General features: G+C 40.5%; 1 protein-coding gene across 5 annotated transcripts in view; it reads right to left on the bottom strand.

Annotated features, from left to right (window-relative positions):
• The window catches only part of smc4 (structural maintenance of chromosomes 4), a 65,331-nt gene extending 41,987 nt beyond the window's left edge, over positions 1–23,344 (bottom strand). The window contains exons 1-10 of one of the 5 annotated variants that reach the window (XM_084316085.1): positions 23,220–23,344; positions 21,385–21,539; positions 19,810–20,003; positions 19,071–19,262; positions 14,483–14,659; positions 11,273–11,437; positions 8,909–9,036; positions 3,828–3,968; positions 2,632–2,782; positions 446–610 (exon numbers count right to left, since the gene is read on the bottom strand). In XM_084316085.1, the coding sequence (XP_084172211.1) occupies positions 446–610; positions 2,632–2,782; positions 3,828–3,968; positions 8,909–9,036; positions 11,273–11,437; positions 14,483–14,659; positions 19,071–19,262; positions 19,810–20,003; positions 21,385–21,529 (1,458 nt within the window). In that variant the 5' untranslated portion in view covers positions 21,530–21,539; positions 23,220–23,344. Of the gene's footprint in view, positions 1–445; positions 611–2,631; positions 2,783–3,827; positions 3,969–8,908; positions 9,037–11,272; positions 11,438–14,482; positions 14,660–19,070; positions 19,263–19,809; positions 20,004–20,802; positions 21,266–21,384; positions 21,554–23,180 lie in introns of those variants that run through there. The other 4 variants (XM_084316083.1, XM_084316086.1, XM_084316084.1 and 1 more) reach the window with 4 other exon arrangements.
• Positions 23,345–24,658: the final 1,314 nt, after the last annotated feature.

The raw sequence follows: 24,658 nt of genomic DNA, 5'->3' as shown, positions 1-24,658 counted from the left end.
TAGTAGGTAATAATATAGGCATGGCAGATTCCTTAGTAGCAGAGTGCATACTAGTGAAAGACACTAGTTAGATGAAAGGTTAGTATTTGTTCAGATATTGGTTGAAGAAGTGTTTTTAGTCGACGATAGCACAATAGTGCTAATGTCACTTTAAATAATGGAAGTCACTTTATAGGAATGAGTATAGTTTAGATAGATTAAGTATAATAATGACGGAGTTAAAATTGTATATTGTATAGTAGTGTACATAGGAACCAGTTTCTCAGGAACTTAGCATGTCTATTTTATCATGCAAATCTAGTGTTTTACCTGTTTTTTTGTTTCTATGTCACTGTATGCCCTGGTATGTATGTGACAAATAAACCTCTCGATTCTTGATTCTTGATAGAGCGCTCACTTTGGGCTAAACGAGTTGATGAACCATAAAGAGCCACAACAAACACACCTCCTTGTCCTGCTGCAGGCCGGCGGTCTCCTCCTTCAGGCTCGCCATCACCTCCTTGAGCTTCTCCTCCAGCTTCAGCTTCTGCTTCTCCAGCTCCGCCTGGCGGGCCGTGGCCTCGGAGATGATCTCCTCGCTGCTGGCCGGGACGTTACGCACCTCCTCCAACTGGAAGGGGTCGAGACGGGAAGTCGGTTAAGAAACATCCGTGTGTATGTATGCGTGTACCCAAGTCTGGATCTCAGCTGGGTCTGGTTCAGATGTAGTTGAGAATTGTAACTATTTGCTCCAGATAAACACAATTGCCCTCTTGCAATACAATCAGAGTGTGAAGAGATAAAGAGAAGAGACTGCAATGAAGAAATCGGGAGACAAGAGATGGAAATGGATAAATGGATCAAAGGATCAAATAAACTTGGTCTTTGTTACAAACTGTGCTGGACTAAAAAAACAGGCCAAGATACACAACTCTAATCAACTATAAAACACAAGTCAAGACGGACGAGTGGTGTGTAATGTATCTGTAAACAAAAACCAATAGTCGACTAACGGCAAATTTTGGCCAATCATAGTCGATCATCCAAATCCTTAGTCGGGGACAGCCCTAGTGTAGACCATGTCTCTTAGGGTTAAGTGTGGGTGAAAAGTGAATGTGGCTGCTGGCTGGGAGGGTACCACAAGCCACACAGCAGAACACTGCTCCCCCTCTAACCAACACACTGCCAAGCAGCTAGAGGGAGAGAGAACTGTGTGGGGTGTGTATGTGCCAAATATTTCTTGGCGTTTGTGTACAAGTGTGAGTGAGAGAGGGAGGGAGAAAACCTCAGACTAGGATAGAGAGAGAGAGAGAGAGAGAGAGAGAGAGAGAGAGAGAGAGAGAGAGAGAGAGAGAGAGAGAGAGAGAATAATAGTGAAACAGAGCGAAAAGCACTACAGACTAGAGGTGGGGCAGTCAGTTACAAAGACGGGCAGCGCTGAGTTTCTGTGTCACTACACAGCCCCCTAGTGGCCAGACACAGGAAATGTCACCTTTACATTTGAATAGTTTGTAATCTGTAATGTTTCTGACGAACAATCATCGATTGTAACAAATTGGTGCATTTCATAGACTTACACATGTAAACACAGGCCTGTAAATCGACCCACTCCAAAAGTAACGGGCAAGGCAAGCCGACTCAACAACTGGTCCCTGTGTACAAGTGACGCTAATGAAACCCGTCACAGTGTCAGTTCATACGAGACACCGATGTAAGAAACAAAAAAATATATACATTTGTTTAATTACGCAAAGCACCAATTACTCATATAGGGGATCTGGAAAGGCTTGCGCAGTGCCTCCGTCCGCAGCCTAAGCACACAACAGGTCTTGTGTTTGTAAAGGGAGGGAAATTGTATTTCTGGTGCCCACGTTTCACTCTTGGCTCGAAGACAAAGTAAACAGAATAAAAGTGGAGTGTCAGGCCGTTGCCGCTGGCTTGTCTCGAGCACAGTGCAGCAGTGTGTCCTGTGAAGTTGCCAACTGCGCAAATTGGCCACAATCATGTCGCCTCCAAAATATATAGATTTTTTTGAAGTACCTTCCTATGACCTAAGGCTTTGCAGAGGGAAGTCATCATTGCTGCAGCAGCAGCAGAGAGGCGAACAGAAATAGATGGCTGTCGACGAATATTCTATATTCAAATTAATAAATCGAATTACATTCCATTGTGAAGAAGAAGAAAAAACAGCCCACAGCCATCTTCCTCGCGTGAGCCTGAATGCGCTGCATGACGGACAGGAGACACGCAAACGCAACCAGTCACTTTGTTTCATTGAGCTGAAGAATGTGCCAGTTGTAACAACAATAATTGTTGTCTGATGGTGGCAGAGTTCAGAACCCAAGTCAGACGCAAAGACAGATTTGCACTCTGTATGCAAGCTATGTTGTAAACTACAGCTGACCGACCTTCTTATTTTACGCTAACGCTATTTTGAGAGTTCCAGCGTCAAGAATGTAAGGAGCCTACTTTTCCGTTTTTTTAGCACTTAAGCAAGGGGGTAATTTATTTTGTTTACATAGTGCGCAATAATAGATATTCTAATGTTTTTTTCTTCTTTTTTTTAAGGAATAGTCAAATGACATTTTAGGCCAGTTTTGCCAGCCCTAGATGGAAGTGTTTTAAGTGAACAGCTGAGCGACACACACACACCTTCTCCTTGTCCTTCTCCAGCTGCTTCAGGAGCTTCTTGGCTTTGTCCTTGGAGTGTTTGTGCTTCTCCCGCATCTCCACGTCCCGCAGGTCCAGCTGCGTGAACAGCTTCTTCTGGTTCTCAGAGTACTGGGTCAGTTTGTTCTGCTTCCTGCAGAGAAGAACCACCACCAGCGTTCACACATGGGCTCTGCGCTGAGAGGGGAGCGAAGGAGCTTCTACCCCCCAGGCCATCAGGATGCTCAATGACTAATGCAACGTCATCAACCCAGCCATCTACATTCAGTGCACACACTCACTTTAAACAAACACTCACCTTAACACATTGAGTGCCACGCCCCTTCCGGGAAGTGACCACTTCCGTGCCGTCCATTAACCCCATGTAAACGTAGTTGTACTTTGTAGACCTAAACCTATATTTTATAGTATAGCTATGGGTCTAATAACGCTGTCGAGTCTCATTGAGCTGCTTCTGGTCAACGTGCAAAAAAACAGATTATTTTTTCATCCGTACATTTCCGTTTTGAATATGAACATAGTCCGGCCGCTTCTGAGCAATTCCAGGGAAAAGACACGAAAACAGCGTTTGTGTAATTCAATAAACACGTTGTAATTTTTCACCTGATTATCGGATCTTCCTGAAATCAAGGCTAGATCATCACTATTCTAACATTTCTAACGGGGTGCATTACTGGCCGAAGGCGTTAAGAGGGCGGTAAAAGACCGTCTGCCAGCTCAGACACACTCAGAACAGTATGCACAAGGTGCCCCGCTGAATTATGAATGGCAATAGATAAAAGAAATACCGTGATTAATCATAAGCATGCATATTTGTGATTGTGCAGATTGTGCATGCAGGTTATTGGATAAAGAAATATATATCTCAGCCAGCCAAACAATGTCCATTCGTTACTCTATGACATTAGCGTTTATTTGTTTTGACCGTTTGTCAGCCAAAAAAAATCTAGTCGACGAAGAGTTCTCATCCTAGTTTTTGTTGATGAAATAAACACCATTATTAAATCATTATTGCACGTGGGACATTAAAAATAAAGTCCTTGACCATTAGTTGACTAAGAATTTCTTAAATTGAGGAAGATTTACAATATACAGTGATATGTTGCCCAGCTATATTCCTGAACGTCCTCCAGAACACCAAGCTGTTAGAATACAGGGAACTAAAAAGGTGAACCTACTTCTCCACATTCTTTAGCTCCTCTTTCTTAGTCTTCATCTCCTCTGCGATCTTCGCCGTTTTCTCTGTGAGTTCCTTGTTGTCGTCCATGATGCTCTCCTTCTCCTCCACTTTATCCACCACCTTCTTCTGCAGGTCGTGACTAAAGAGGGACAGAAAAAACAGACGTCATGTTCATGTAAAATATATATAAATAGTAAAATAAAAAGAATAAAAGGGACAGATATGACGCCGTCTGTGAATCTGGAAAATGTATTAAATGAAAATGTATGGGTTGTTGTGGATAGAATTTGTTACCGTAATTTTCGGACTATAAGGAGCGCCTTTTCCCCCATTTTTCGACCCTGCGGCTTATATAACGGTGCGGCTAATCTATGGATTTTTACAGCTACACAGCACAGTACATGTTCTGTAGCTACTATTGCACTAAATGGTAACACTTGAATACGTTATGCAAATATGCAACTTGTTTGTTGAAATGTTAATAAATGGGAGCTTCCTCAAACTCTTCCCCGACAATACCCTCTGTGCACGAACCCTCACATATGGTAATTAAACATTAAAACACCTGCGGCTGGGGCGCCCAAGTGGCGAACCATGTAACGCGCTGCGTCACGGCCGACCCGGGTTCGATTCCCCGACCCGGCGTCATTTGCCGAATGCCTTCCCCCCACTCTGTCTGCCGTTCTTCCTCTCTCTCTCTCTCCTGGACTGCCCAGTAGTAAAAAGCGATAAACGCTTTTATATAAATAAAAAAAAACAAAAAAAAAAAAAAAAACTTGCGGCTTATTCTCGAAGTCAACTTCCTGTCTGTTGTTGCTACGCAACTGCAGCGTAGGGGGAAACTGCCCCGCCTGGTACATTGTGTACACTTCATTTAGTGGAGAAACGGATCGTTAACGGCAAATTAAAGACAATCAAGCGGAATTTTCTTCAGTCCTTCACAATGCCAAAGAGCTGCCGTGTTACGCATTGTACTAATGACAAAAACAGAAATCCAAATTGCAAGTTTTATACCATCACGGAGGAAAAAGTGGCTGGTGGCTAACGTTCAGCTAACTCGCTCTGGTGTTGTGGTCGTGGTAATCAGGGGGAGCTTCTTTGACCCATATCTCGCCTTAGAATCACCAGAAAGGCTTTCGAAATAGTGAAATGCCATGTTGGCCTCAATATTTTCAAAAAAAATCGTATGAAAATGTTATGAAATGAACAAGAATGTGATAAAACATGTAATAAAAACAGAGCTCAATGCATGGATTTGATGGTAGGAATCCGTATGGTCCCCCTATACCAAGATGGCGGCGGTCTCGTGACATCAGAGTGTCTTCGAGAATAGTCCAGTGCGGCTTATATATGTACACATCATTCAATTTAGCTGCTGCGGCTTATATTCAGGTGCGCCTTATAGTCAGAAAATTACGGCATCTTGATTATGTTCAATTTCCTTCCGGACCAAGGACAAGACACAAAAGGTCTTGGAGACGGCAGCAGAGTTTATTCGTTTATTATAAATTTTTACTAAATGTGTGATTCTCAGTGTTTTAGCCTGTATGAAACGTGGTCATCATTTGTTAATTAAATAGGTTCGCTTTTGTTCAATAATGCTTTGAAACTTTTAAAATATCAAGTCAAGATGATATGCTAGTTAGTTTGTCCGCCGTCTGACTGAGGATGAGAGATATGAAACGCCATCCAAAAGATGTTTACATAAATTAACAGTTTATGAGTAATACAAATGTTTTGGATCAATCGTTAACAAAGTCACATTGTTCACAGCGTAATATCCAGTTTGTTCACTGTGGGGGAACACCGCTTGCTGCAGTCAACAGTCGAAACGGAGTGTTTTACTTTTTTATCGGTTCATTTCCGTTTTATACCATTTTGAAAAACGCTCGAGTTATGCCTCTGGATGGCGTACACCATGAGAGTGTGTGTGTGTGTGTGTGTGTGTGTGTGTGTGTGTGTGTGTGTGAGAGTGAGAGTGAGAGTGAGAGTGAGAGTGAGAGTGAGAGAGTGAGAGTGAGTGTGAGAGAGAGAGAGAGAGAGAGAAACTGGCACGCACTTCGCAATTACAAATGCACTTATTTTTACAGTCTATGGAACAACGCACTGATTTCTGGAAAAATAACATCCCTCCGTTTGTAACGGTGGATATAGCTCCTGTAGTTTGTTTTGTGAGACTAGATGGTCTGGAATGAACTCGCGCTGCTCCAGTGCTCCCTGCCTCTGCCTCTCCCCCTGCAGTGTTCAGCATTCAGTCAAGTCGCTCTGCAGAGAGGAGACGGAGCAGCAGACGTGCAGTGAAAGCGCACAACGCTAACCGGGGGAGCAAGGCGCCTGAATATTATCAATTTTGAATTTGTTCACGTCATTACAGCTAGAAGATTTCACCAGGCGACAGCCCTGCTGTAGGGTCGTGCTTTGCAGCTCCCGCCGACTGCAAGGAAATTTAAAAACTGCATCAAAAATGTATCCCCAACACCGTCAAGAGCGTTCAGTCTGTATGGATGTTGTAAATGGCATCGTGGAAAAAATCTAGCTGCGGATGTTTTCAAACATGGCGCCACTGTATTGTTTCCTAAGGAAATGGTTCGCGTGGAGAGGAAGTGGTGTCATGACACGCCTCCACATTCTCTTCCTGAAATAACTCTGAATACATTCCTCGAGACCGAAGGTATTGTCGTCACTAAGGATGTCGGAAGCCAATCTCATAGATTCCTAATGAAATGAAAACCTTTAAGGTAAAGCCGTGATGCAGGTTATTTATATTCTTAACGCAGAGCTATTCAATTGACAAGCGTATCGTACCTACATTGAAAAATCACGTCTTTGGAGCTTAGCTGCATTCTGAAGGTGCTGGGAGCAATACGATTCTTGGGCAATATGATTCTTGAGGAGGGGGGGGGGGGGTCACGATTTGATTCATCGCGATTATCAAGGCAATTCAATAGATAAAGATTGCCATTAACCTTTGAGTTACAAAGCTTGTATATTGTACAATTCTTTCTGCTTGGCTAATCTTGGCAACCTGTAGGACAGGGCTATTCAACTGGCGGCCCGCGGGATGATCCTGACCGGCCCGCCAAAGATTACATGATAATATATATAAAAAATAAAATAAAAAAAAATTACTTTTTTCTTTTCATGTCAACGTTAACACGCACAATTGAGCCAAAAGTCACTCAATTAATGACAGATTTCATTGATAAATTGAGGGAAAACTTCACAGTCATAAATGAAGCACTTTTTGCAGGAGATGTTGCAGATGTGGCACATAAATGAAGCACTTTTTTTTGAAAAGTATACTACTTTTGCAATGTAGTTAAATAAAAGTTGTGAAAATGTGGTTGCGTGTTGTGTCAAGTGTACATATATTCATAGCACGGGGAGGCGCCGTGGCAGTCCGGCCCCTGGCCCCTTGGCTTTCTGACAATGTGGCCCCCTGAACAATTTAGTTGAATAGCCCTGCTGTAGGATTTAGAAAGCTAACAATTTATAATTATGGTCATGAGAAAGTTGAAACCGTATCACAAGACTGAAAACTGAAGGGGGGACGACAACACATTTTGGGTGGGATTTAATCATTTCAATTCCCCCTCCACCCCTATTAGGTAAAGTAGTTTAGCCTGAACCTCTTGTCGAGGCAATGGATGGAACCTAAGGGGGTGGATCGAAAGTCGGTGCTAATCAGATGCTAGCATGTTCCTTCACTGGAAACAGGGACTCGGAGCTACTGCTCAGAGTACTGGCATACTATATAATGTACGGTATATATATGTATACCAGTACATATACATACCAACTGTTCCGCCTGTTTTATTCTCCACCCATTGATCATCCATAGGAACACTACTATCACCGACATCTAAGAAGGGAGATCCCCCCTTGAACAGCCCTTCTAAGGTTTCTCTCCTCCACATGGCCTGTGGTGCTTTTTCCCCCTATTGCTAGGTTTTTAGTGAGTTTTTCCTTACCTTCGCGTGGGGTATGTCTGAGAGTGTTGCATTTATTTATTTTACATTTTATTTTGGATTTCATGGCGTTTTTGTTTTGTTCTTATTTATTGTGATGTTTCTTCTCGACTCGTTTTAAAGAAGACGTGTCCGACCCATGGGGACATTAACGTGTGTCGTCGGGCCTTACAAATCAATTTTTATTTGATTTACTACTTAGTACTTACATAATACTGCTCAGAGTACTGGTATACTACTTACATATAGTACTGCTCAGAGTACTGGTATACTACTTACACATAGTACTGGTATACTACTTACACATAGTACTGGTATACTACTTACACATCGCTGCTGGCGAGACAAAACCTCATGACTCCAAAAACCCAACTTGTCAGCAGATGAAAAAAACGAACACAGATTTGAGGGCGAATAGAGTTACGAGGTTTAGACAGATGATTGGCTTAATGCTTTCCCATTGTGTAGACTTTGTAAAACCACACACACACATGGAGGATGATCTACTGAGTTGATAATAAAAAATAAATAGAAAATGTAAAAAAAATTGAGTTATGAGGTTTTGTCCCGCCAGCAGCGACATAGTACTGCTCAGAGAGTACTGGTATACTACTTAGGGATGCACCGATCCGACTTTTCAGTCCCGATACCGATACCTGGGTTTGGGTATCGGCCAATCTTTTTTTTTTTTTTAAACACATTTTATCCAAGTTTTTTTTATATTAAAATATATTTTGTTTTTAAGAATTGTAAAGGATCACAAGTGTGTTTTTGATTTGTTGTAAACAAAGACAGAAAATAAACTTCATTCATTCAATAATAAACTGTATGCCTCACTGTCACTGTGTGGAAGAGACTGGGATCATTCTTTTGTGCAAGGCAACATCAGGCTTGACTTAAAACATTACTTTCCTAACTTAGTGAAACAAAATGTAACAAATTAACACATAGATATAAATGTACTGAATGGTTATTTATACCGGTATATATATATATTTTTTTTTAAATCCGATATATATATATATTTTTTACCGATACCCGATCCAGCTATTTTACTGATATCGTCGGCCGATACCGATACCAATATCGGAGCATCCCTAATACTACTTACACATAGTACTGGCACAGCCGACTCTTCTGCTTGAAGATGTCGTTCTCCAGAGTGAGGAACTCTATGGCACAGTTCTTCTCGCCCTCCAGAGCGGTCTTCTCCTTCTCTACCAACTTCACTCTGTTCAGCTGGGACACACAAGTAGTTAGTATATGTAAAGTCATTTTTCTCGTCAATAAATAGTAATACATTTAGTAATAAAGTGTCTAACTAGTTCAAAGAGTCCATACAGAACAGTATGTGTTTTTTTTAGGTAACCTATACAAACCCCAATGCAAAATAAATAAATAAATAAATACAAATAAAAGCTATTGTACATAAAATCCAATTTGAGCAAACCGATATAGTATATATAGTATAAATAGTATAATCTACTAACTTAACAAAGCAAACATCTACTTTTTACCATGACCTTCAAAAAAGCTTCTACAGTTGACAGAAAAATTAATAAAAGAATAACCATAACCAAACAAAGCCTGTTAATCATCAGTCTGACCTGCACTTCATGCTTACACGACTACGTTGTGTAACATGTGTAATAAAAAAGACAATTCTGGTCTACGATAAAATACTTGAGCTTCTAAAGACATCACCCCGGCATCCTGTTCTAGTCTATTAGAAATTGCTGCCTGGAATGCGATTGCTTTTGGCAAAGAATTGAAAAGTAACAGATGAGCGTGAGGATTAGCCTCCACGCGAGCGTCCCTCAAGGTGTGTGTGGGCACACTGGGCACATGGTGGAGCTTACTCACTGCTGTGTATGGAGAGGTAGGCGTCAGGCCATGGACGCTTGATGTAGCCAAAATACAATTTACCTCACAGAATTTATATGAAATCTGCCTTATATTGTTAGATGCGAATATGAAAAACTATGTGATTTAATGCTCTATATGCCTTACCTTGACCTGGTCTATTTCGCTGCTATCTATTTTATGCTTGTTTATACTTATTTTATGCATTGGTGTTTTTTTTTTTTTTTTTTCTGCTGTGAAGCACTTTGAGCTGCAATTCTTGTATGAAAGGTGCTATACAAATAAAGTGTATTACTATTATAATAAAGTTTGATTAGAAATGCCGGATCCATGCACCAAAACCTCTGAGGCTAAATATAAAGAAATGTAAAAAATAAAATATATGTATACCGTATATAGTCAGTGTTGGGACTAGTAACACGTTACAGTAACGGCGTTACTTTTGACAGTAACTAGTACTCTAACGCATAACTTTTTTAATTCAGTAACTCCGTTACCATTACTAAATGGTTCGTCACAGCGTTATTTTTATGTCGATTGGTAGCGAGCGGTAGCAAGCTTGAGCGCAGTCCTGAGTGCGGAGACACGTTGTGGGCAAGACATTGCATCGGTCTGAGAGAAGAATCAAGCATCGTAAATACATTTGGGACTGCAGTATTCTGTTGTGGATGGTTTAAAAAAAACGTTGTTTACATATTGTGGTGTGAATTAAAACGTTCGTTTCTGGACCCGTTTTCTGCCTGAAATCAAGCTGGCAGGCTCGTTCAGAAGTTGAACACAGCTAGAACCTCCACCACAAGTATCTGTAAGTAAGCTAGCTAATGGCTATGCATCCTTACACTACTGGCAAGTATTTCATATCTTATTCTTAACCAACGTTGCAAGACGCTTATAATGAAACGCTCCGACGGCGACATCAAGGCCATTCCTTCAACCTAAGCGTGCACTTATTTTCAACCTAGAACCTAAACGTGTACGAACCGAAACGTGCACGCTCCCCGAGCTAAACGCACGGGGCGATACAATCCAACAGTCTGATTCGGCACGCAGCATTTTTTATTACGTCGGGACAACATATCTTTGTGTTTGTGTCAGGTTTGTATAGTATAGACCACATTGCTTAGCAGAGTTCAGTGATGTGAATGCAAATGAATGGAAGCTGTCAAGTTGATCAACAGATTTAGACTAAGGATCTGTAAGGGCATTAATGGGAGCAAAACAAATTTCAATTAAAAATAAAAATGTTTTCTAAATTGTTACTTTTCACAGTAACATTACTTTTGGGTGTAAGTAACTAGTAAAGTAACTGAGTTACTATTTTTCAGTAACTAGCACAACACTGTATACAATACAGTAAATAAATCTGCAATGGTCGGCAAGAACTCTTACTTGGAAGTCTTCAGATTACGTCAACTTTATTTATACAGCACTTCAAACTAATTGTGATTAAAAAAAATATATATATATAGACGGCAACCACACTACAAATCAACTAGCCTTAAATTCTAATGTAAAGAAGAAGAGCCACCGATGGAATAGGGGGCTTGTTGGCTGATAAGCAGAGATACCAAAGTGTGACAGGGAGTTTGGAATAAACCAAATGATGCTTCACCTTCTCGCCCCTCTGCTCGTTTAGCAGCTCGACGCGCCGGCCCAGCTTCTGGATGGGCTCCTTCAGACGCCACGACCCGATGATGTCCTCCATGTACTCCAGCATGCCCTCGTCGTGCACCGTCTGGCCCTTGGGCTTCATCATGGCTATCTGCTCCACCTCGCCCTGGGTGGAGGGATCACACACAAACACACACACACAGACAGACAGACACATGAAGGCAGGCAGTGTGTAAACATATACAGGCGTGCACACACACAGACAGACACATGGAAGGCATGCAGTGTGTAAACATATACAGACGTGCACACACACACAAAAACAACAATGTAATCTAAACAAATAAAACCGTACTGAAATGTGCACAAAACACACTCTTAAAATAGCTGCTTGGTCAATCCAGTTCCGTCTCTCGTACTTTTAACACACTACTGAGCATACAGCTATGCACACAACACCAACATAAAGACACATGGAAGGTCCTTTTAGTGAAAGGCAGATTTAATTTTATTTGTGTGTGTGTGTGTGTGTGTGTGTGTGTGTGTGTGTGTGTGTGTGTGTGTGTGTGTGTGTGTGACATTTAGCCAAAAATGGAAGTGGGTAAAATACTACATTTGTGAAACACTTCAGCCTTCAATAAATTAATAAAAGCTCAACATGTTATTGAAACAGGCGTTCAACATAGGATAAACTGCATCAAACATAAGTTAAACATTCCTGAAATAATATAAAATAAAAATGTATTCACCACCCAGAATTTTTTTTTATGTTGTAATAAAACTAATACAATCAACCCAACACACGATAATACTAATAACTACACATCAACCAACACATTAATAACAACTACACATCAACCCAAATTAATACGAACTACACATCAACCCAACACATTAATAACTACACATCAACCCAACACACATTAATACTAATAACTAAACATCAACCAAACACATTAAAAATAACTACACATCAACCAACTCACATTATTACCATCTGCTAAAATTACACTGTCAAGTAGTTCTTTATCACGCTGCACATCCACCCACACACACTATGTATCCAAAGTAAGGCAGCATTCACTGCAGCACCCCATCTGATAGCTTTATAGGGAACATGTCAATATATTGTATCTAATTTAAGCTATACTAAAAAGGACAATGATTGATAAACTACAAATAAAACAAAATCATGCAATATAGTGTAATATATACAGTAGTGTATTACTGTCTATTTTAAATATAGTATACAGTGCCTTACAGTGTAATCATAACTACCCATCTCATACAGTTAGTTTACCCATATAACTCGGTGTATGATACAACATTTTTAACATATTTATCCACATCCGTCTGAATATACCTGCATATAACCCTTATAACTCTGTATGATAGCATGTACAACAATGCTGTATATACAGTACTATATATATATATATATTTTTTTTACTGTAGATATATATGTATCCACATCTGTCGGTATATATCAGCATATAATCCTTTTTACATACCTGTAGATATATCTGTACATATTCTTTACCTACTCTTACTAGTTATACCGTTGATCAGTATGACTTAGTTTATACCTATATCACTGTAAATAATACTGTAACACAGTACATAATAATTTATATATACTCCAGTTGAATAACCTGTCCATTGTATATTGCACTTGTTGAATTTTCACTCTGGTTAGATGACAAACTTATTTCAATTGTACTGTACTTGTGCTGTATAATGATAATACATTTTAACTAATCTAAAAATATAGGCTCCTCCCAGCTACATTTCAGGTTTTTCCAACATACAGTCCAAGTACATACCTGACCTAATCGTCAAGGGTCACAAAAGTTAATTAGATTTGTTTAAATAGATGTCCTGGTAAAACACACGTTGTATGTATGAAATAGGCAGGTATGGACTAAATGCCACAAGAGGATAAATGCCATAAATGTCAGGATAAAACTTTATCCACAATTCCATGCATAGACAAGAAAAAAATCTTGAATATCTCTGTCTGGAAAAATGCTAGCCTTCATATTACTTTTTAGAAACCAGAACCGGGAGAAGAGAAAACCCCACGTCATCCTCTGCTCTGACCAGTCACCAGTGCACAAAATAGACAGCTTCCCTTTAGCCAGAGGCCTGGAAAAGTGAGCCAAGGAGAACAAGCTAAAGCCTCTTGCTTCAGTCATCGCAGCCATGTCATAGACAGAGAGCTCAAACGTCCCTAATGTCCAAGGATACAAGACATTACACACACAAGACACATGTCAACCACTAACACAAGAAATGTGGGACAAAGACCCAAGTTTTCACCCAGCCCCACAACATATTGTGAAAATCTGATTTGGGACACAAAAACATTCCAATCAGCCATTAGATTCTTCTGAGAGATGAGTCACCTTCCCAGAAGCTTTAAGTTAATCAGTAATAATGAGTATGGGTTATAATAATAAATAAATAATCCAATCAACAAAAAGTTAACTGTTCAGCGAGTGAATTGGTTCCAACAACTCAGTTAAATCCAATGCTAAATTGCAAATTAATATCCAATAACCAAACAATTTAAATAATAATAATTAAGAGACAAACATGCTTATGTGAAAAAAAATAAAATAAAAAGAGGTAAAAAAAAAGTGTCCAAACTGAGGCCATGATAATGGAGGGTGTTTGATCCGGTCACACTGAAGCAGCACTGCCAATATTGGGGTTGGGGTCTGTTCTCACACGCCAATATTTACGTGCTGCTAGAGCGTGGCAGGTACATGGGAGAGGGAGGGGGAGGAGGGAGGTCCGACCTGCACCAAATACCCTACATGAGCTCTTCCCCCTGAAGCTGTAACACATCCGGGTCCAAAAAAAAAAAAAAGGGCGAAATATTTTCCTTAAAATCCTAAAGCAGCAAATAATGGTTTGCACCTTTTCCACATCGTTTCAAACCATGATGCGCTGCTATAGCAGTCCAAGGGGCTGACAGAACGCATGTCCTCTCTTTTTCAGGGCACGACGGGTTATTCCCATCGACTGGGCCACGAAAAACATTGGACTGAATGAGGGTTTAGGGGAGATGGGCAGGCGGGACTGAGTGGCAGAGCTTTAACTGGATGAGATGGTAACATCAGTGTGGGGGGGGGGGGGGGGGGGGCAAAGTAAAAGAGGAAGGAGAAATTATAAAAACATACAAGACCAAAAATAAAAGCCAATTTACCTGTAAGATCAGGAATCTGTTGTGGTCTAGGTCAATGCCATGGCTTCGCAGTAGAGCCCCCACCTCCTTGAATGTAGCCTTCTTGCCATTGATGTGGTAGCCTGAGGAATTGTCTTTGTTGGCAGTTCTGGAAACATAGAACTTGCTGTTGGGGATAACTTCGTAGTCATCTCCTTCCTGGCTCAGAGGGGGAGGGGCACAAGACACAGACAACAGCCTAGATCAGTACAGTCCAGGGAGAGCGGGGGAAAAAACTCCCAGCAGCTCAACACAAAATTGCAAGTTCTCAGAATAATTTGCTACAAATCCCAGATAAGTGAAATCAAATGAAAGAAACTAAAATAAAGCTACATTAAGAAGAAATGATGAAGCCTAGATTAAAAACTCCACAAGAGATGTGAGGCCAGCAGTATTGATGTGTTCATTTAGGCTGCCACATCACCACCAAGAGTGCATTTCTTCTGGTTACATTGATGATAGAGCTACATGTTTAGAGTTTCAAGTTTGTTTATTAATTATCACAATAAAATGCACGTACTTTACGGTGAAATGCTTGGTTCTGTATGAGCCCCTGAGAGTGTGCTTCATACAGTAATTTCTTTTTAATAATAGATAAATACTAGATATTCCGCAGGGGAAATTGTGAAAGTGTGGGTGATGCCTGTGCACCGCCGGCCAACGGGAGAGGCTCTGTATTGTCTCTATGACAAACGGTTCAAAAGATACAAAAGAGGTGGTTGCTAGGGTGTTTCTAGCTGGTTGCTAGGGTGTTTCTAGGAGGTTGCTAGGGTGTTTTAGGTGGTTGCTAGGTTGTTATAGGTTGTTGCTAGGGTGTTTCTAGGTTGTTGCTAGGGTGTTTCTAGGTTGTTGCTAGGGTGTTTCTAGGTTGTTGCTAGGGTGTTTCTAGGTGGTTGCTAGGGTATTTATAGCATCTATGTGTATCTATTCAACAATTCTCTCAGAAGATCTCATTGTGCATCTTGAGATAGACTAAACAACACATCCACAAAAGGAAAAGGAAAGGTGAGTGTCCACAACGGCTAGCTAGCTGTTCTACTTGAATACTGAATGTTAATATTGAATCAGACAATATTGAATACTGAATGAAAAAATACTAATTTAATCAGTCACTTTATTTGATAAAAAATAATATTTTTATTATTTTACTTTTTTTAATTAAAAGCGAAGGTTTGTAATTATTTATATTATTCAAATGGACTCAAACATGTTCCGTTGTGATGTCACAGTATGATGTCATAATAGAACATTCTAGAACATCTGTGATGTCACAGTATGATGTCATAATAGCACATTCTAGAACATTTGTGTATCTATTCAACAATTCTCAGAAGATCTCATTGTGCATCTTGAAACAGGACTTGATCAGACAGATAGACTAAACACAGACTGAAGCCTGCATTTCTTGGTTTAGCTGTGGAAAGGTGAGTGTCCACAACCGCTAGCTAGCTGTTCTACTTGAATACTGAATGTTAATATTGAATCAGACAATAAAAGTGGTCAACATAGACCAATGAAAGAGGATATCCCTACGGAGTACAATGACACAACCCGCAAGTCTCTACGACAAACGGTTCAAAAGATACAAAAAGGGGGTGTGTCCTAAGGATCGGGGGAGTGGTCAACATAGACCAATGAAAGAGGATATCCCTGAGTACAATGACACAACCCGCAAGTCTCTACGACAAACGGTTCAAAAGATACACAAAGTGGGCGTGGCCTAAGGATCGGGGGAGTGGTCAACATAGACCAATGAAAGAGGATATCCCTACTGAGTACAATGAGACAACCCGCACGTCTACGACAAACGGTTCAAAAGATACAAAAAGGGGGCAGGGCTCTACGCTAACCTTTTTCCCAAGGAGCACATGTGCTCCTAAATTAAAAAATTTAGGAGCACACATATTTTGGAGCACAGTGAAAATATTTCAAGTAACAGAGTTTTTTTTTTTTTATAAATAAATGTATATTTGTACTGTGCAAACGGGAACGGGACACACATCTGTGCAATAGCACATACCACCAAAGTCACTGGCCCACTGTGTGTGTGTGTGTATCTGCGTGTGCAAACAGGAATGGGACAGACATTTGAACTATTAAGTGATCAATGCCTACTGTGGCAAAGTTGTAGCCAACAACTAGGCCTAATAAAAAAGGCAGGGACATTAAACAAAAAGGAGATACTGGCATTACCACCAGGGCTATCAGTAGAGGGGACTGTAAGGTGCCTTTTCGGTATACTACCTTTGCTAAAACTGTGTTCTCTGTTAAAGGTGGTAACTACTGGAATAGCCTACCAGTTGTGATTAGAGAGTGCCCCACATACTCCATGTTCAAGACCCATCTTAAACTGCATCTTAAGGCAAACCAGAACTATGATCATTTTTAATCTGATTTAGTTTATGTAACTTGTTTCTTGTTTGTATCATTGATTGTCACAATGCTTTTACCCTAAGCAGGCTATTTATTTATTGAAAGAGTTTTGCTGTCTCCTGGTGTAAATTAGCTCTTGCTACAACCCTGCATGTTTACATTTTGTATTTTGTACTTGATGTTCATTAACATGTGCTGTCCCTATCAAATAAACTATCAAATCAAACTACTGCTACAAAAGTAACAGTCACTTAACTTTAGCTTTTGCCCCTTTTATGCATACAATGCCTATGTTTTGGCTAGTGTTGCTCTTCTAGAAAAATAATCCTTTCAGGGTTGCCTATTGAAATACTGTACACCTCCAGTACAGAAACATTGTTTATGAGTTTGCGTGTCAGGTAGACCATTGATTGACGGTCGATTACAGCCAACACAACGACATACGCTACTGTGTCAACGTTATGATTAACAAAGCAAGGCATTCGTTTTGTTGCATTAACGTTATATTACTATTGCTATCGATAAATCTAGGTGTTCTAAAATCTATTGCTATTGGTAAGACTAGAATAAGTTAATTTAATGTTACGGTCTCGGGAACGTCTCGCATATCGCAATGGCGGACTTTCAGGAAGTAAACAAGCAAATGAGAGATTCCGATTGGTCATTTCCTTTCTTTCCCTTGAAACCAGTCACGTCACTCTACAGTGATTGGACCGTTGGCTTGAGTGCAATGTGGGACTTGTAGTTTAACGATTTATAGGCGGAGGGAAAAAAAGCACGACTGAGCTTGTAATCTTCACTCACACACCGTGCGAGTAATTGATTTTTCCGGTTCGCACACACATTTCTAGGGGCATATGCAAGCAATATGGTCGCACTGTAGAGCCCTGGGGGGCATCAAGGGTTAATTGCCTGAGAGGTCATTGCTAGGTCATTGAGTTTATTGAGTTCCCTCTGAGTCATGAACACCTGCTACCCTTAATTGATTCGAATTCTAACTGACGGACACTATGGACCCAATGTATTTCAATGAGGGCTGAGGCATCCTTCACTCTCACGATGATTAAAGCATAACGATAAGAGATGAAGCTTAGTGACCTTAATATAAGCACTTGAAGGGTTATGTGAAGGGTTTTGTGCGATATTGTGTAATTCCGTCGACAATTGTGGCCTGGGTGGCGATCGGAAAACAAGGGAAGGAACAGTAAAAAATCTGATTTTAACTAGAGTGGAGAGCCCATTCGTGTCTATGTGGAGCATGACTTTCAAAGAAATGGTCATAAGTTGAGATAGAAATCCAATTCCATTTATTTTTCTTTTGTGAGCAAGGGCACAGTCGTGTCATCGTTTTGATGTGGTGTCCTTATGGACCGAAATTTCCTGTTTAAAGTCGATTTGTAGCCAAACGGTGCGGTGAAACTTTCCAAGTAATAGTAACTCGAGTTGGACCAAGCCGGTCGCTTTGATACCTTACACGTGTATGTGGTGCGAAAGCTCTGGGAGGAGTTAGCGGACACAAATCGGCAGAATAAATAAAGAATAATAAAGAGTATAGATTATAATAGTGTGGGGTCACCCACACTAATAATGTAGTGTTAAAGTGTCTAAAGTGAGGGTCAAGGTGAGTGTTTGTTTAAAAGTGAGTGTGTGCAATGAGTAGATGATGGGTTGTTACATGGAGTCCTTGATAAGCAAATCATGTTTAATAAAACAGGTTGGTTTATATACTCTGAAACATTTATCCAGAAATCACCTGTGGCAGATCAACTAAAGAAAATCAAAAGGTCAACAAGTTTGATATAATTTTTTTTATATCAAATATAGTATAAGATATTCTCATGGGAAGTCTCAATGTAACTCTAAATACCTACACCGATTCAACTACCATTTTACAACGTAAACAAATAAATACAACTCAATGAGTCTCAGGCCCATAGGAAAATAGTTAAAAAAATACAAGCAGAAAGCTCAAGTCTATGGCACGTGTTCTGGGTGTTAGTTTTTAGACAGTCATCTTTGAGTCAGTGGTGCGATACTATCAAGGCAAGTACATCCACATCAGCTTGTGGTCATGGGGTGTGTCATTTAAAAATATATTTGACCACGTGAAAATTATTCCAATCAGTCTTTTCAAATTTGTCTCTGTATATCAATTACTGAGAGGGTAAAAAGAGTGTGTGTGCAAACTGTGCATTACCTTGTCGATAATCTTTTGAAAATGCACCTCCACTGTGCAGCTCTGCATATCTTTGTGTTTATCAGAGCTGTGGATCAGCACAGAGAGCTTTTTGGATCTGATCTTTTGGGCTCTGTACCCAAACACAAACAGCATTGAATCAATCACATTGGACTTCCCACTGCCATTTGGACCAATGATGCAGGAAAAGCGCTGGAGATGGAGTAGAAAAAAAATTCAAATAATATCGTATCTTTTTTTTAATATAAAATGAATCCACAGACAAATACATTGCATATGAGAATTGTAAACACATAAGGAAAATTCTAGCAATCGTAGACAGTGGACCTCCACTGTGGGTGTTAAGGTGACATTTTTCTTACTATCCTTGCAATCACATTTAATTATGAAAAATATTATACTTTTCCATGGTCAAATTTCTTTACTCCTCCATTTTGATTTAGTTTGAGTTTTTCAAACCAGTTTGATCATATAGTGTTGTTTTTAAGACTTCTTAAGGTTCTTAAAACTTTACTTTTTATAATTATTATTATTTTCAGTTGTCCACATAGTATCAAATATTATTTAATTACTCAACAGACACTTTTATATAACTATATGGGGCAACAAGTCTGCATTGATATAACATTGGGGGGGGGGGGGGGGGGGCAGATTGCAATATACTGCACAGAACAAAAATACTGACAGAATATTTCCCAAATGGGAATCATATCTGGTAATATCATGTGACTTGTCGTACCTTGTGGAAAGGCCCCAGAATCTCCTCGCCAGCATAAGATTTAAAGTTCCTATTAACCAAATGTGTTATCATCAAGCGAGGAGCACCCGGTTCATTGGTCATTGCTGGGGGCGGGGGTGGAGGGATGCTACCCAGAATCTCCTCCAAACTTCGAGTATCAACCGCCTCGCCCTCGGCACCCCCCTCCCCGTGATCTGTGGCAAGAAAAAGTATAACTTTTATTACTCTGCGCGATTCATTTCAGGTGGGGGGGGGGGGGGGGCAGTGGGTGTGTGGGGGAGGGGTGGTGGAGCAAAACAAACAAACACAACATAAGCAGTGCGCTGGTCACAGAAGAGGAACAAAGACTCCAGAGAAAGTTTACTTGCATTATTTCTTTGTTCACAAAAATAGGAGCCAAACAGCACACATGATCTTGACAGTATAAATACGACCGAGCCTTAGTTAATCGTTATACAAACACAGATGTGCCAACGGTACAATCATTCCACCGATGATAAATAACTAGACCACACAAATTCGTTCGAATTTGAACATGAGAGCAATATTGAAACAGATGATAGTTTTCGAACGAAACCCATCTATAACCAAAGCCACACTGTGCGCGACATGATCACAGCACAATGTGGAGCCTAGAACCGATCATGCTTTGCCATCACACAGACACAAAACCACTGCTCTGAACTCCCATTGTGCTCAACATAGAACCATAAACATGCTATTTAAGCCAACTGTTGTAAATACTGTTCTTTCAACAACAAAAAACGTCAACCATATAAAGATAACAATTAGAAAAAAAAACATTAAAGTCCACAACAATTCAAAGTAACAAGACGACAAAATACCAATTAGTACCCATGAATACACCAAGTTCCTCCTAAATAAACAATTTCAATCGAAGTTTTAAAAAAAGAAGACAAATGAAAAAGAGGTGAAACGCTCCTTTGATCCGGTACATAATAAAGACACTTAAAATTATTCCAAATAAATTACCTTGTTCGCAACAAACGCGCACGACTCGACGCCATCGTCATCATCATAATCATCATCAAAATCAAAAGAGACATTTATTGATGACTTGGAGAAAGAAAAAAATCCCAAGCAATCTAGCGACGTGTTATGAATCAAGGGATAATAATAATTTAAAAAAAAAACGATTTGCCAGTTGGTCCCTATAACAGCCTCTTCCCAATCAGCGACATGCATCGCACAACACAACACAAGTCACAACTTATTGACATCGCGCACAGAGAGACACCAACACAGAGACACACACACCGACAGATTGACACCAAAACAGAGAGACACCAACAGTGCACACAGACAGAGAAACACCAACACACAGACGCACACACACACACACACACAGACAGACACCAAAACAGAGAGACACCAACAGTGCACACAGACAGAGAGACACCAACACACAGACGCACACACACACAGACAGACAGAGAGACACCAACACACAGACGCACACACACACACACACAGACAGACAGAGAGACACCAACAGTGCACACAGACAGACAGACACCAACACACACAGAGAGACACCAACACAGTGTTACTCGCCTGCGCTCGGCTCCTCCTGGCCGGGGGAGTTGGTGTCTTTAGGGGGCAGCGCGCCCAGCTCGTCTCCGGAGGAGTCATCATCAGCCCGAGGCGCCTGCGACCCTTTCCCTCTGGGCTTCGCGGAGGAGGCCGTTTTAGACGGCATGATGTGAAGTCTGAGAGGGGATAACTGGTGTAGAAAAATAAATAAAAAAAAAACAAAAAAGGGGAATATCCATGAGTGTTTTTTGCGCCTGTCACTCTCCCAGAGCCACTTTGATGATGATGGTCCTAATTATTATTAAATGGTAGTGTGGTAGTTAAAGGGTTAACCTTCTGTAGTGTGGTAGTGAAAGGGTTAACCTTCTGTAATGTGGTAGTGAAAGGGTTTGTTGTGGTAGTGATGAAAGGGTTAACCTGCTGTCATGTGGTAGTGAAAGGTTAACCCTCTGTAGTGTGGTAGTGAAAGGGTTAACCTGTTGTCATGTGGTAGTGAAAGGGTTAACCCTCTGTAGTGTGGTAGTGAAAGGGTTAACCCGCTGTCATGTGGTAGTGAAAGGGTTAACCTGCTGTCATGTGGTAGTGAAAGGGTTAACCCTCTGTAGTGTGGTAGTGAAAGGGTTAACCTGCTGATACTGATTCTCCCCTCTGACTTTATTATTAAAAACCTTGATCGACGACTCCCAACAACCCGTTGTCAAATCAAGTTTTACGTTTTTTTAATTGATTGTTATCATTTACTCGTCTAATTGCTATGATCATATATGCTGTGTGATTTTATATGCCTTTGTTTTTTTTTGCTCAGCTCTATGTATACACTCGACGTGTGACTGTAAATGAGGGAAAACCTCAATTGCCTTTCGAGTTTATTATTAAATAAAGTTTTGAAATTAAATTAAATCTCGCACACGAACAGAGCAGCTCGCTCATTTTCAGCTAAACTTGCTCGTTACCAAATTATAGCCACCGATTATTACGACTCTATAGTCTGTGTGGGACTCGTTTAATAAATCAAGCCAATTATCAATGGATGGTTGTTGCAATATCACAGTCTGACAGATGACATGGTTAACTTGCCCGACGCCATATTTTCAGTCAAAGAAAAGAGACGTATTGCTCTAATATGCTAATTAAATTATAATTTAATTGGAGGTGACATTAGTAGTTAGTATAGTAACCCAGCTTGGGTGGTAGTTTAGAATCACGTACGATGCAACAGTTAACTCTAACGTTATAACTGTAACACAGTTTGGTTCAGTGGTGAACGCGTAGGATAAAACGATAATATGCGATAATTCTAACAACGTAGGATAAAACGATAATAATGTGCTAAATAGTCCTCGCTAATTGGGAAGAACGGAGGAGGCGAACAACAATGTTATTAACATAGGTTGATAGTTATAAATAATTGTTTAAAAAAATGCTACCGATAAACGTACAGTAACTTAGCGCGTTAACTAGTAAGAAGAATCGACACAGAGACTGGTATTGTGTTCGCCGTGTCTGATAGACGGCGGGGCTGTTAGCTCCACGTTAGCCAACATGACTAGACTGTCAAGTGGACGTTAGAGAAGATAGGTGGGTGTTGTTTTTTTTTAACAATAAAACATCGCTATTTATCCAGCAAAACTAACGTCCACACAGCTTGTGGTCCTATTCGCGATGAACACGTCCATACTGTTACTGCCGACGTTAGACAAGCTAACGAGGAAGGCTAACCTTCTTATATTTATAAATGTATTTTTCCAGCCAACAGACCGGACCTCCCTGCTTTGTGTGTGTGACTGTCTGCTAAAGTTATTTCTTATTATCATCACCTTGTGTGTGATATATTCCCTTGTTGTTGTTGTTCTCACCAAATGTCGTGGAAAAAAGTGTAGCTTTCGTTTATCCAAAACGTTGATCAAATAAAGTCCACAAAAAAGATTCAACAAGAAGACGCAGCCGCCATGTTGTCGTCTCGCGCCGCTCTGCCTCGGAGGAGCTCGGGTTTGTAAATGGCGCCTAAACTGTTGCCGTCCAACCGAACCAGTTAGAAACCGACGCAAGGCACCATGGGAGTAGGGTATATCTGCAGAGCCGCAAGCCCCAACGTCTGGGCGGGGCTTCAAGTCAAGAGTTGTATGATTGATTTGATTGAAAACTTTATTTAACAGATTGCAGAATGGGTACAATATACAGTACGGCTCAATACACACAATTGTTAAGGGGATGCAGACCAGACTTTCGTCTTGTTTACATCAGGGTTCCCTCCCCATTTTCAATTCATCAGGAGTGGCATCAGTATTTGTCACGGCATACAAGCATACAGTGAAATGCGGCCGGGGTCATGCCCTCAACGATTGTGCAATAATACAATAATAAGAATAGGATGAGAATAAGACATTTGTGCAATAAATCAAGTAATAAGAATAGACATAACAGGTATATACATAACGTTTACAAAAAGTATGGGGCTTGTATGTGCGTGGGCGGGGCGTCTGGGCTTGTACTCTGTGTTGTTGTTTGATTGATTGATTGATTGAAAACTTTATTAACAGATTGCAGAATGGGTACAGTACAGCTGAATGAATGAATGAATGAAAACTTTATTTAACAGATTGCAGAATGGGTACAATACAGTACGGCTCAATACACACAATTGTTAAGGGGATGCAGACCTGAAAAAGACGTTTGTCTTGTTTCCATCAGGGTCCCCCATTTTCAATTCATATAGACATTTATGACATACACAACATACATGACATTTATGGCATAGGGACATATAGGTATTTAGTACTGATACATTTGTGACATAAACGGTATTCAAATATACAGTACTGTTACCCCTAGATCCTGACAGAGTATATACATATGATGGGGAGGGGACTGTACATTAGAAGGGGGTGGGTGGGTGGGAGAGAAATATCCATACGGCGGGGAGGGAATATATATATGCGGTGGGGAGGAAACTGTCTATTAGGAGGTGGTGGGGGTTTTGGGCATTTACGGTGGCCAGTTTCGAATTGCAGCCTCCCGTAGGTGCTCTTTAAGAGCAGTTTTGAATGTGGGTAGGGATTCACATTCCTTTACAGCTTTGGGTAGGGCGTTCCACATTGATGTATGATGTGGCATAATTGCAAAACGTGTTTAGTCCCTTGTTTGAGCCGAATCTGGGTTTAACATGATTTGTTGAGCTTCCTCTGGTGTAGTGGTTGTGGTATTCACTGACCTTTGGGAAGTATTTTGACATGTACATGGGTACCTTAGTCGTATAGTGTATCTTGTAGACCAGGCCCATTGCAAGTTGCTGTAC

This window comes from Notolepis coatsorum (assembly GCF_963971535.1).
Source record: "Notolepis coatsorum genome assembly, chromosome: 1".
Classification (NCBI taxonomy): Eukaryota; Metazoa; Chordata; class Actinopteri; order Aulopiformes; family Paralepididae; genus Notolepis; species Notolepis coatsorum.
This window is presented reverse-complemented; position numbering and strand designations above follow the sequence as displayed.